The sequence below is a fragment of the Lepidochelys kempii genome, chromosome 2 (assembly GCF_965140285.1).
Source record: "Lepidochelys kempii isolate rLepKem1 chromosome 2, rLepKem1.hap1, whole genome shotgun sequence".
In the NCBI taxonomy this organism is placed as follows: domain Eukaryota; kingdom Metazoa; phylum Chordata; order Testudines; family Cheloniidae; genus Lepidochelys; species Lepidochelys kempii.
The window spans coordinates 172,604,276-172,618,308 of record NC_136381.1 but is presented as its reverse complement, the minus strand read 5'-3'; the positions used below and the strand labels follow the sequence as shown (position 1 = coordinate 172,618,308).

General features: G+C 42.9%; 1 protein-coding gene across 1 annotated transcript in view; it reads left to right on the top strand.

Moving 5' to 3' along the window:
• Positions 1-14,033, top strand: part of CNTNAP2 (contactin associated protein 2) — a 1,669,434-nt gene that overhangs the window by 1,645,198 nt on the left and 10,203 nt on the right. Inside the window, exon 22 of the mRNA XM_073332778.2 lies at positions 4,176-4,406. Within this exon, the coding sequence (XP_073188879.1) occupies positions 4,176-4,406 (231 nt within the window). The remainder of the gene's footprint in view (positions 1-4,175; positions 4,407-14,033) is intronic.

Genomic DNA, 14,033 nt, shown 5'->3' with positions numbered 1-14,033 from the left:
TCTCATTGTAATGCCCAGACAAATTAAGCACACCCATCCCTCATTCACCTAGATGGGAAGAGCCTCTGAATTTATAGCAGAACCCTAGGTCACTATAGAAACAGTGCCATTTTCACTCTTGTCATGTTTCTATGACAGCTGCACACAAGTATTATTGTAAAAACCAAAGCAATTACTGAGGGTTATTTTGCTGATATTTTTTATTTTTTTAAAAAAACCTCACTAATTTTTGCTCATTTTAATTACAGGAGAGACACTCTATGCAAAAATTACTAAGTGTAATGAAGTCCACAAGGCTCTCCATTTATGGGATTTTAGATTGTTTTTCATTTTGATTCCTTAATCTAGGGAGCTAGCAGTGTAGATTTCTGGTGAATGGGTCAGTGTGATTGGTTTGTGTACTGTAGTGGATTCATGCATTTTGCTACAGTCTGGGCCACCTGCTGTGCAATTGTGGTCTCAATCCCAGATCTGCAGATTTCCAGGTGAAAAAGTTCTTGCTTCAGGGATATGAAGGGAAACATGACAGGAAAATAAATAAATAGCCTTAGCCAGATGAAGCAAAAAATGCCTTTAGGATGTGATTTTTCAGCAGCTCCCTAAGTGACTTAGGCACAAAAGTCCCACTGAATTCCCATGGACTTTTGTACCTAAATCACATAGGGGCTTCTGAAAATTCCACCCTTAATACATAAAATAGGCCCAAACTCCCATTGGTTTCACAGGGTATAGACTGGAGGATCGGGCACACAGGGATATGTAGGTCCTGACTGTCAAACTTAACTCACACTGATTAGTACTTGTACCTCTTTCCATAAGCAGTCCCCTTGAAATAACTGTGATTTCTTGTGTAGTAAGGTGCTTCCCAATGTAAGGGCTGCAGAATCAGGCCCTAAAGTGATAAAATTAGCAACATTAATTGGTATGACTTTGTACTAGTTTAACAGCTGAAGGTTTTTTTTTAAAGGAATACAGTTGCATTGTGCATTTCTTTTCTTTTTTAAAAATAATGCAAATCTCTTTTGTTCTGGGGGAGAAATGGATTTAGTCATGGCAGTGATAACGTAGTTCATTTTATAATGGTTACACTCTTAAAGGAATGTATTTATATAACAGACTCTAATAGAGATGGGAGACAAAGTACAATAGCCTAACATCAGAGAACATCAGGACAGAGAGCCCCATGGGACATGCAAAGGAAAAACTTGTGCATAGTTATAGTACAAAAAGGCTCATTTGATCCCTCTTCTTATAATGTGGATGTGATGTGAGACGATTACAAATTTATGAGATATCTTGCACCATTGTGTTATTTGTGGATTTTTTTTAACAAAAATGCAGGTCTTTGGCAAAGTGTTTTATTATTTTTAAGTGCTCACTGGAGCCAATATCTGTCACTGAGTCTGCTAATGCAGCACAAATGTATTTGCTTCATCATCTTAGTAGCTTTTTATCAGCATCATTTCATTTAAGATTTTAAGTGAGATTATGTTTTTGGTGTTACTGGATTAAGTTCTCCAGGAGCCATATAAATATGAACAGGATGCATTTCTTAAACTGTTCATCACATAATGGTTACAGAATTTAAGTAGAGGAGTGGTTGCAATATAACTTGATTCCTTTTTCTAAAGAAACAAGGACTTCCAGTAATAAATTACATGTATTCTGTAAGCTGTTCTATTTCAAGAAATATTGTATTATAGTGAGGGACACTTTAATATTCAGGGAAGGTATGCATCTTGTTTATTTGAAAGAGTGATAGGGCTTACAGGTAATAAATTTAAATTCACTAACATTGTCTTCAGGATAACTTCAAAGTGCTACATACAAAATACGTATTTTTTATTTAAAACAAAATTACTGGAAAACATAATGCTGGTACTGCAAATGGTTTGTAGGGTCTTGCATTTGCATTTTTCTTATGGGAGGGCTGGCTGGAAGAGCCAGGTCACTAATACAATTGTTGTAATTGGCTCAATCTAGTCCTTAACCTGCTTCTAAGCATATGTCCATTTTGTCACAGATGACAGTAACTGTACAGTGACAGCTCATTAAAAGTAACTGTATTGCCAATAAAAGCTAGATTTGAATTGGCAGAGAAAGAAGGGACCTTTCAGATGGGTTGGAAAAGATAAAATGGGAAGGATAAGGCCAATCAGTTCATGTACCAATGGATATAAGACTCTAATGCGAATGTGCTATCATATCTCTGTGCTCACCCCTCTTGGCTTATAAATTCTTCAGGACAAGTATTCTGTCTGCCTTTGCGTTTGCATCCCAATACTGTTGGGCCTTTAAGGGCTACACCAATATAAATATATAATGCTTGTTGTTGTTATTTATCATTCCAAATCAAAGAGACACAAGTATAAACTGGATCTGTGCAAAATGCAGTTGGTTCACGAGGCTGTTCAGTTTTGATCCATAGTCTCCCTTCAGTCATTCCAACCCCGTTCCATCTGCACTCAGAATCTCAAAGTGAAACTGCCACATTCTCCCTAGGTATAACACTGAAACGAAGAGAAACTGTAAATCACACTCATTTTGATGCAACATCATTATGAATATTAGAGGTAGCATTAATATTTATTATTTTTATTACAGTAGCACCTACAGGGTCCAGTCAGGGATCAGAACCTTGTTGTGCTGTTCTAAAATTGAAGTGAGTAGCAAAGCTCAGACCCAGATGTTTCATGTGGTTTGGGTTTTGTTGCAAATGTTTCACACAGCTGGGAGAACTGAATATGAGCCCTATTTGGGGGGTCGGGGGGGGAGTTGTTTTATTTTCTTTTTCTTGCCTGCTTTATATATATACTGTCTTATGCTATCTCTAACTGGCTCCTTTATAGGACATGTTAACACTGTTCTTTAATTGTCTAAAATGGTTGCTGTTGAGCAACCTGAGGTGTTTCCTTTTCTCCATCCCTACAAATAAAATCCTACACCACTGAAGTCAATGAGAGTTTTGCCACTGACCTCACTGAGGCCAGAATTTCAATCCTAGTCACTGGTGACCCAGGCAATGAGACCCCAGAAAAAATAAATTGAATCTGAAAGGCGCATATGACCACTCTCACAATGGCTCCAGATTAAACCATTTTAATGCAGCACAAACATCATTCTGTCATGTTTCATTTTTATTTCTCTGCATGATCAAGAAGAAAATTAAGTTGAATTCTTCCCTGCAATGAAAATGGAGTGTTTGGAGTTGTAGTAATGGCTTATAATGTTAATCTACTCTCCAATGCAAACAACTGATACAGAATACCAATATTGTTACTACAGCCCTTATGTACTGTGAAGAGTCGCTCTTACCTAAAAAGCAGGGTCTGGCAGAAATGAAGGGCATGTGCTAAATGTTTTGTAGGTATTGTTTCAGGGTTTTTTACCAAATCTTTTGGAAGTAGGACGGTCAAGAGGACCTAATGGAGTTTTACAGTCTGTGCACAAATTCATCTTAACATCTTGTATATCAATCCACAGCAGCAGGATGTAATATGTCTGACTTCCAAAATGCCTTTAGTGGATGTAAACTCTGGGGCAAGGGTGAGTGTGTGAGAACATACAGCTTTCTTTGAGTCTAAGAATTTGCTGTCTCCTGGCAGATGCATTCATGCAGCTTTTTCAAAATTCCTAATGACAGGGAGGAAGTAGAGAGGATATTTCCCACCTTAGACCAAAGGAGCTCTTGATCTTTCTAAAAAGCAAATGGGGAGAGAAGCACAGAAAGCACTGACAATTAATGGTAAATATAAATGTGTAACAATGCTGTCTGTGGGGGGCTGTCAAAGGAGGAGCTGAAGAGAGACAGGCCAGAATGAATGAAAGGAAACAGTCACAGCAGCAGTTTCACATGAGTGAAAAGAGAAACTGACTGGAAGAGTCCTCAGAGCTACTCCTTTGTTTTCATTTTTTATTTGGAGAAGAGTTTTTTGCACCTTGTGTTGATCCCTCCCACTCGTCTTTCTCATTTCAACGTTAGAGCAGTTGTGTCGCCAAGTGACGTCAAAGCCTGAAGATTCCCACTTTAATCAGTACTGCAGGGTAGAGAAACCTAGCAAGGTCTGAATTGTGGGGGCTTTCCTGAGAATGGGTGTTTAAAACCACACCTGTTGAGCTGCATTGTTTCCAACCTGGTCAGTTGCGTTGACGAGTCTATTCTCTCTCTTTCTTAGAAACTGGGAAGATCGACCAAGATATCTATCAATACAACACACCAGGATTCACTGGCTGCCTGTCTAGAGTGCAGTTCAACCAGATTGCCCCACTCAAGGCAGCCCTGAGACCTACCAACACCTCCTCTCACGTCCACGTTCAAGGGGAGCTAGTGGAATCCAACTGCGGAGCATCTCCACTGACCATCCCACCAATGTCTGCTGCCACTGACCCCTGGCATTTAGATTCAGGTAAGGGGTGGACTGACTGCAAGGAAAAGCAGTTGAGCATTTAAAACTAAATGGAAAAATCTATACTGGATGAATTTTACAAAGGTAGAACAATGACTATAATGAGGGGTGCAAAATCAGAACAGAAAAGGAAGGGATTTATCATTGGCTTTAAATTCATGAGTAAGGTGTGGAGAAATATTAATGGATGTGCCCTGTGGTAGGCAGGAGTACATATTTGCATGTCTGTCTTTCTCTCTAGCATCCTTACATTATCAGTTCAGGTGAGAAAGAACGCATCCTTCATTGCATCCAGCATATACATTCTCTACAATACACATTTCATATGTATATTTGTGCTGTTTGTTTGGTTTTTCGCATTTTAATCATGTTAGACAATGAAGCTTCACTGGTCTGTTTCATGCTTGTTTTGCTTTCTGATTCTTATATACCAGCAAAGTGAGCCTTTAGCCTCATAACACTGCAGATGGATGTTAAATTTGAATGGCATTATATCAGTCCTTAAAACATTTCTATTCATGTTCTGTTCTGCATAAATCTTGTAGTGTTTAAATCATGAGCCTAAAACTAGCTGTTGTGGTCCCACTTTCCATGGAGTACTGGTTATATTACGTGCAAGTATTGACAAATATGTTGTTCACAGCACTGGTTTTGTGCTGATAAATGAATACATTCTATTGTGCAGCCCCATCCAAAAAGTATCTAATTTTAAGAGCAAATATGTTTCTAAACTGCAAATTTGTTTTCTACCCTTGCAGTGTCTGCTTTCCCTAGGCCATTTTTAATGAGAAACCCCATTAGCCAGCACCACATTCATCTCAGACTGAAAATGCTGGGAAACCAAAACAATTTGCTGATCCTAGCAGGTCCATCCTGCTCTCTGACTGGCTGTTACCAGCAGCCTTGGAAAGTACACAGTGTGCCTGATTTTAGAATAAGTGGTTTATCTTTCAGCTTCCCAGGCTTCAGATAAAATATTAAACAAATTTGTTTATTCCATTCCCTTCAGAGTTATGCAAACCAAACCTATATTGACGTCTGCCCAGTGCTGCAAACTTAATTCTGATTTCACTTACACCAGTGTAAATCACGAGTTATGCTGTTCAAGTTATTGGAGTTACATTGAGGTCAAGCCAGTGTAGGTGAGATCAGAATCAGGTCCCGAGTGTTTTTATACCTAATTATCTCTCTTGATCGATTGGTTTGTGGCTTTATCCATCTGTTAGTCTGAGTGTCAGGCCATGGTAAGTATACCAACTTCAAAGAACCATAGGCTCACATCATGGCTCCTTGCAGGAAAAGTCTGTGGGGACTGGGAAATTCTATGGATCTCTTTGCTGAGTTTACTTTGAATTTTTCTTCTGTCAAGGAAGGGGGGTTGTATGAGGCTATATTAACTTCTGAACAGATTTCCCCAGGGATGAGAAAGGAGGGAGGATGTCCCACCCTTCACCCTCTGTGACCGGGGTCCCAATGGGGGCCAGCTGAGGTTATCCAGTTAGGGTGAACTGCAAAGAATGGGGCAGACACTCCCCAAAGCTGGTGGATAATTCAATATTTAGATTTACCAAGCTAGTAATAAACAGCTTCTCTATTATACCTTACTGGTTATTCAGAAGGCCAAACAACACTGGAGCGGGGTGGACACCCGCTTGGACCCAGAGGGGTATAAGATAGCCCTGGGAGAGGGCTGGTGCAGGGGAAGAGCTGGGCTGATTGGCAGAGCAGCCGCAGCTGGGGGCCATGCCCCAAACAGACCCAGCGGGCCTTATAAAAGCCAGGGAAGCCAGGAGCAGAAGAACACTCTCTCTCTAGCTCTGAGAGGGAGGAACCTGGCTGTAGAGACCAGAATGGAGGACCTAGTTTGGAGCAGGGCTAGGGAAAGGCCAAGGGCGCTAGGGAGCTCTGGCCTAGGAAAGCCCCAGCCTGCAGGCCTGGGAAGGCCTATTAGGAATGGGGGTTGCAGGAGCAGCCATGGGTAGGCAGAGGCAGCAGGTCCAAACCCAACCTTGCCTGTGATGAATGGCTCATACTGCAGTCTGCCCCAGGGCACAGGGGCTAGCTGGTGACTGGTAGGAGCCTACCACTGTGGCAAGGTAGGAATAGTGGGTGGGGGGTTCCCCTGGGAGGGGGAGACCCAGAACTGTGGGGTACCGCCAGGGGCAGCACCCAGTGAAAGGGGCACTGCGGTCCTGGGAGGGACACAGGAGCCAGCAGCAAGGCAAGATACTGGCCTGAAGAGGGCGTTCCAGAGGCTGGAACGCTAATTCCCTGACACGACCAGCAGGAGGCGCCGCCAGTGAGTCATTGCCCGGTTACAAACACCATTCCCTTGAAGTAACCCAGCCTCAGACCTCCATCCAGGTATCCAAGTCAAATATGATGAAGATTTCTGAGAATCTTATTTCATCATATAAAAGAAAAGGTTCTACCAATCCCAAAGGATCAGACACATTACCCCCCAAGTTATTGAATATTCCAGATCTTACCCAAATGCACGCATACAGCCAATTCTTATTAACTAAACTGAACTTTTTTAAAAAAGAAAAGGGAGAGAGTATGGTTAAAAGTTCAATATACATACAGACATGAGATCAATTCTTGAGGTTCAGATTCATAGCAGAGATGATGAGTTTTGTAGTTGCAAAGAGTTCTTTTAGAATTTAGTTCATAGGTTATAGTCCAATAGCATATCCAGGGTGTAGCAGCTTAATTGGGATCTCATCTTGCAACTGAAACTTTCCCTGATGAAGCTTAAGCAGATCTGAGATAAAAAAGGATCAGGTTCCAAGGATCTTTTATACAATTTCAGGTCTCCTTTGACAAGTCTGAGCCCCTGGGGGAATATTAGGGCCTTATTTCCTAAGCATCATTGTTAATTATTCAGACAGATTAACATAAGGCAGTCTATCACCAGTACTTAGCTATACAAATTAACATACGACAATCGCCTGTTCCTCCACCATTCACCAATGATTTGCTATACATTTCTAAGAGAGATAAATACAGAGATATCCCGTGTTCACACTTCATTTAAATGCTAGGATGTTCTTTTGATCTTTGAATTATCAGAATACAGCATGGACAGGGACTGTTGATTACATTGTTGACTACTACCCATACATATGTAAATACACAAAAACACAAACATTATCTCCCCACCTGTCTTTAAGAGTTGAATTTGAGACACTTATTTTGCAGGGTGTTTTAACCTTTTTGGCCATGTGTCACACCCTCCAACATTGTGGATCCCCAATCCAGCCAGTGGGGTGTTGGCAGCTTCATGGTACAGATATAACCATATAGAGAGACACTACCATATGGCACATGCCCTCCATACAGCCAACTTTTTGTAACATTTCAGCCCATCTCCTTCCCCTTGTACCATGTAAGAGGGGAGCATAACGCTATTAGTTTTATTAATTGTTCCTCATAAGATCTCTTAGCCTGTTGCTCATCTTCTCTGAAATCATCCAATACATTGGTGCCTGAAGATTATGCCTCATGCCCCCATTTCAGTCTATTGTACTTATAAAATCACCTTCCTATGCTTTTTAAATAAAAGGGCCCTGCCCCACTTTAACTTACTGAAAATAAACTAGTGCAGTTGGACTACTATAACTAAAGGAATTTTTTCCTACAAAGAAGTTCACTACACATGGAGTTTTGTCATAGCTGAAGAAGGACAACCTGGCAAGAGTCCCTCATTGTCCACTCAGAAGTAATGGCAGGGCTTTTCTTAACACATTCAGTTGGAAGCTGGCATGAAAGGGGGCCCAGCCTCATTCTCAGTGGGGAGCAGCAACATCAAGATTGGGAGCCAGGGATTTCTTCTCATTTCTCTTCCACTACTCAGTGAGAGTAGAGGGGGTGGTTAAAATCACTCTACACCTCTCTGGTAAATAACTGCTACATACAAAGGGGAGAAACAAAGTGAAGCCCTAACAATTCCACAGTGAGTAGAATGTAGTGTCACAGTGACAGGAGTGAAAGGTCGTTGAGTGATGCCTGACATATACTTCACTCCACCGTGGTGCAGAACAGGTACCCTCTCTCTTGGATCCCCTTCATACAGGGGAACTAGTGTAGTTTCACTGTCAAAGACATGAAGTGAGGTGAGGGAGGTGAGTGCAGTGATACCCCCATCCCTCCATCAATGTTAATTAAGAACAACTTCGTCCTTGTACAGGATCTCTGCTGGTCTAAAGAAGTTGACTGTTTCACTCCAAGAAAAGATAGTCATAGCGTTTAAGGCCAGAAGGGAACATCAGATCATCTAGTCTGAATTCCTGTATATCACAAGCCACAAACACCACCACCACAAACACCATCCAGCACCCACACACTAAGCTCAGAGGTGGATTAGGGGTTTGTGGGGGCCCTGGGCCAGAGCAAGTGGGGGCCCCTTCCCACCCCTTCCACCTGCAGTCCTCCCTGACCCCCCACCCAGCACTCCTGACTGAGGTGCACCAATGCCCGAGGCTCCAGCAGTAGCATGGAAATGATTAAGTGAGAAATACCCAGATAGTCCTCGTAAGTGACCCGCACCCACAGACTGTAGAGAAAGGTGAAAAACCACCAAGGTCACTGCCAATCTGACCGTATTGTAGACAATATGACTTTGGACTCACACACATGATATTAATGAATGGTAATGAACAACACATTTGTTTCTAATGTCACTTACTTTAGCAAGTTGGTAGTTTGCACACTGGAGATTTTTAGTGTGAGAGAATTCCCAAACCATCCAAAATTTGCATACCAAAAGCTTTTCTAGTGTGAAGTGTGTGGGGAAAGTACATGAAAAATTAGAGGTATGAAATAAGACCACCCTTTGGTTCCAGAACTGGAAGATGTACTTCAATTCTTAGTGTAAATTTCCTTAGGCACTAAATTGGATAGGAGGAGAATGACAATGGTCCTTTGAAAGTCGCAGATTTAACTCCTGCTGTGCTAAAGGGAAAGGCAGCTGGAATATAGTCAGCTCCCACCCTCTCACACTGAAATGGCTGCAAAGAACATGTCTTGTGAAGTAACTGAACAGTAACCGCCTCTGTGGTTGCTAGGTAGCCTTCAGATACATCTATTCAGATGTATTATGATTTCCACCCACACAGTTTAGTTGCACTTTAGATCCAGCAATGTCAAAAGCTTGATGCAGGATGACTGAAGCCAAAACCTTCTAACCTGGGTCCCCAAACTTAGACTCATAAATCCATACATAGGTTCCTAAATCAGTGGCATAAAATTACCTGAGGTGCTGAGCACAGATCCCATTGAAATTAAGCTACTGTACATCTGTATTGTTGCTAGACCTTGGGTAAGGTCTCATGTAAAAGAATAGATCACACTGGTTAGTTAACTGTGCTAAAACAGATGTTGCTCCAAAAATAATTCAAGATGGATGGATATTGCAGGAAGTAGCTCCCTTTCTGACTCTGTGTCCTGCCAGTGCTACATTACCTACCAGCAGAGATCCCCTGGAGGGACAAGAAGAACACTATGATGGGTGCTATCACTGGTGTCATTGCAGGGATATGTGTGTGCATGTTGTATTCCTGGGGGAATTCTTCGCCACTGCATGCACACAGAATTCATGTCCACTGCAGATTTCTTTGCTTCCCTGCAGAAAAATGACTTTGTAACAGGAAAGCAAAGAGAAGCCGCATGAGCGGTCACATGCCCCACCCCAGCAACACAGGCATATCATTTCGGGCACCCAGAGCAGCTGGCGGAGAGTAAATCACTGTGGAGGGACGGGGCTGAGGATACTCCAGAAGGTGCCAGGTCAGACCCATCTCCCATTTGCCCAACCCCTGTGCATCCAGACCCCTCGCCCCATACCCAGATGCCCACCACTAAGCCTCTCCACACTTGGATCCTGCTGGGCTGAGTCTGCCTGTCCACATCTAGTGTGCCTGGCACGGAGGAGCAGAACCCCACGGTGTTTCTGGGACAGGCCCAGCCCTTGTGCTGTGTCAGGGTTGGGTGAAGCCTCACCACCAATGTCCCCAGGGATTGCTGCAGGGTGATCTCCCACCTCCCTGCAGCCAGTGGCCTCTGCTCCCCGCTGCAATACTGGAGCCTCCACGTTTATTTATCGACAAATAAAACTTGCAGAATTTTTAATTGTCTGGCACGGAATTCCCTGAGGAGTAATGTTCAGGAGGGGAGTGAGCAGCAGGGGTTCACCAGTCAAATAACATGAGACCACCTGATAGTGCTAGCAATATAATCCCAGAGCTACCGTGAAAAACAAGCGCTGCTTATTAGCTTAAGACAACATTTCAAACTTGGATGCCCACAGTTAGGTCTCAATCCATTTCTAAGCAGGCAGGTGTCCATACCACAACTATTACTGATTATCTCTCATTTTTGCAGCCATAGTGACAAAACTAGAATGTGCCCTGGAGACTAAATCACCCTCTTGTGCCTAGAAGTGATTCCTGTGAGTCAGGTTTGCAACATATTGGTGGGGAGGCATGCACTGCCATTGCCTGTGCTAAACACAGGACTTCAATCTCTTGCACTTGTACTTGGCACTGAATTCACATACATTTAGAATTAATACAATTTCCATTTCCTTCTGGATTCATTGCCAGAGTTAAAATGCTGCTTCACCCCCCTTTCTGGCACTTTGCTATACTATTGAACAACTTTATCTTAAAGCATTATCTTGTTTAGCTTGCTGAGTATTTTTATAATGCATACTCTTTCGCTGTTGCCATGGTGACTCTTTCTGGCGATGGTGTAGTGGTGAAATTCAACAAGTCATTCTCCACTATAGTCTGACTTTTGAGTGCTGACTTATGAATGAATCCTAGAATATCAGGGTTGGAAGGGACCTCAGGAGGTCATCTAGTCCAACCCCCTGCTCAAAGCACGGCCAATCCCCAATTTTTGCCCCAGATCTCTAAATGGCCCCCTCAAGGATCGAACTCACAACCCTGGGTTTAGCAGGCCAATGCTCAAACCACTGAGCTATTACCCACCCCTCTTTAAAACAAAAGATTAAGGAAAGAATAATTAAAGACATAAAGATAAATGGAACATGGGTTTACCAAAGGTAGATCGTGCCAGACTAGCTGATACCTTTCTTTGGTAAGAGAGTTGATTTCTTAGACAAGGGAAATGCAATAGATCTAATCTATGTGGACGTCAGTAAAGCATTTGACACAATACCATGTGGAAAATTACGTGTGGTTTGTGACAGGTTGCCACCACCCCTTTGGGGTGCCACCTGATATACTGGGGTCCCACTGAGCCTGCCCGTTCCACCAGTCTGGGCTCCCTCACCCTGTCCTGCTATGCCAGGCCCTCAAGCCTTCTCCAGCACACACACACAGGTAGGGACACGCCCAGCTGGAAAAAAATACACAGACACTGAGATCAGCTCTGTGTGGGAGGACTCAGCTCGGGGATTGCCCCGCACGCAAATATACACGTCCTTTGGGATGCAATCCCAAAATTATATTGTCTTGCACTGCATAGAGATCTATACAGCGTAAGATCATGAAATCCGCTCCCTCCCTCAATGTGTGGATGTTATACACAGCTCCCCCGCCCCCACCCCCCAGTCCCAGTTATGAATTACACAAACTGGTTTTAGAATAAACAAAAAAACACGTTTCTTAACTACAAAAGGTAGATTTTAAGTGATTATAAGGGATAGCAAAGAGATCAAACCAGATTACTGAGCAACTAAAACAAAATATGCAACCTAAACTTAATACACTAAGTTAACTGGTTAATAGTAGCAAATTCTCACCTTAAATGTTGTTTTATGCAGGTTACAGAGTTTCTTGAAGGTAAACTGCACCACTTGCAGCTTAAAGCTCCAGGTATGCCTTTCACAGGCTAGACCTTTCTCACTTAGGCTCAGACCCTTCCCCCCCCCCCCAGCTTAGCTCCGTTGTTCCTTCAGGTGTTTTCATCAGTCTTCCTTCTTGGGCAGGGAGGCATTGGAGAAGAATCAAGATTAACTCATTCCCCAGCCTTAAAATGAGATTTGCATATGGCAGGAATCCTTTGTTTTCCAGTTTGACCCCCACCCCATCTTAATGGAAAAACACGAGAAGTCGAAGATGGTGTCCAGTACCAGGTGACATGATCAGCTTATGCTGCAGCAACCCAGCTGTGTCAAAGCAGCATCCCAGGAAACTTCTCAGGAAGGAGGGAGATTAGCATCTTCAAAGGCTTCCCCTAATGGCCCATCCAGGCTCTTTGCATACTGTCTGGTGGGCATTCCCCAGGTGAAAACACAGTTGTAATTGTTACATAGTTAATATACCTAATTTCAGATATAGAAATGATACATGCATACACATTGGATAATCATATTCAGTAAATCATAACCTTTCCATTGATCTCACATGACCCACCCATCTTGCATAAAATACATCTTACTTATGCCATATTCATATCATAAGCATATTTCTATGAAGAATATGGGACTGTAGTGTGCCAGCTGCCCCACTCCTGGAAAACAAGAGTTAAAAGCAGCCCTGGAGAGGGCTTCAGCTGTGAAAGGCTAGGCTGATTGGGGAAGCAGCCACAGTTGTGGCCAGCTCAATCAGTAGCCACTGAGGCAGGGTGGGTTTAAAGGGTTAGGGGTTCCTCTGGGAGGGGAGACCCAGAGTATGGGGGTACTGCTGTGGCAGAACCCTGAGGTAAAGGGGACCGGGGTCCAGGAGGGACACGGGGCCCGAGGCAGACAAAACACTGGCCTGCAGAGGGTGCTCTGGGCTGGAAAGAGTTAATTCCTGAGACGACCAGCAGGAGGTGCCGCTCCAGTGAGTCATCGCTTCACTACAGGGACATAATGTCACATGGTTAACTCATCGTGTTACATTAATCCTTTCACTAGGGATGATGTGACTAATATATCAGCATTGTGGCTGTTTTGAACAAAGACTTCTATCTCCTTCCTGAGCAGCATTAGAGGTTGTCAGTGAGTAAGGCTAATTGGGCTTCTAAGGTTCTTTTCTGTGACCATTAGCCCTTCCACATGTTAGCAGACAGAGCAATTATCTTGTGACAGGAACTCTAGAAATGCTGTTCAAGGATGCACCAGTTCAAAAAGCAGCTGAAGTACTGAATAGCTGCTGCTTTTGGTATATTATATTCTCTTTGTCCCTGTACATTTGGATTATGAAAGCAGAGGACCCCAATCATTATTAGCTGCAAATAGTATTTCTGATTTCAAACTGTCTTGGCCTGTGGGTGCAGTATATGGAGCATCTCCCAATTGCAGCTCTCCTATGATGATGGCATGCATGCTAAAGGCGGCACGCAAGCTGATTTTCAGTGGCACTCACACTGCCCGAGTTCTGGCCACTGGTCCGGGGGGGGCGCTGCATTTTAATTTAATTTTAAATGAAGCTTCTTACACATTTTAAAAACCTTATTTACTTTACATACAACAATAGTTCAGTTATATATTATAGACTTAGAGAAAGAGACCTTCTAAAAACGTTAAAATGTATTACTGGCACATGAAACCTTAAATTAGAGTGAATAAACGAAGACTTAACCCACCACTTCTGAAAGGTTGCCGACCCCTGAGCTAGACTCACCATTGCCCACTCATGCAAAGATTTGAAAAAGCCCCTACATCATGTCCTTAAG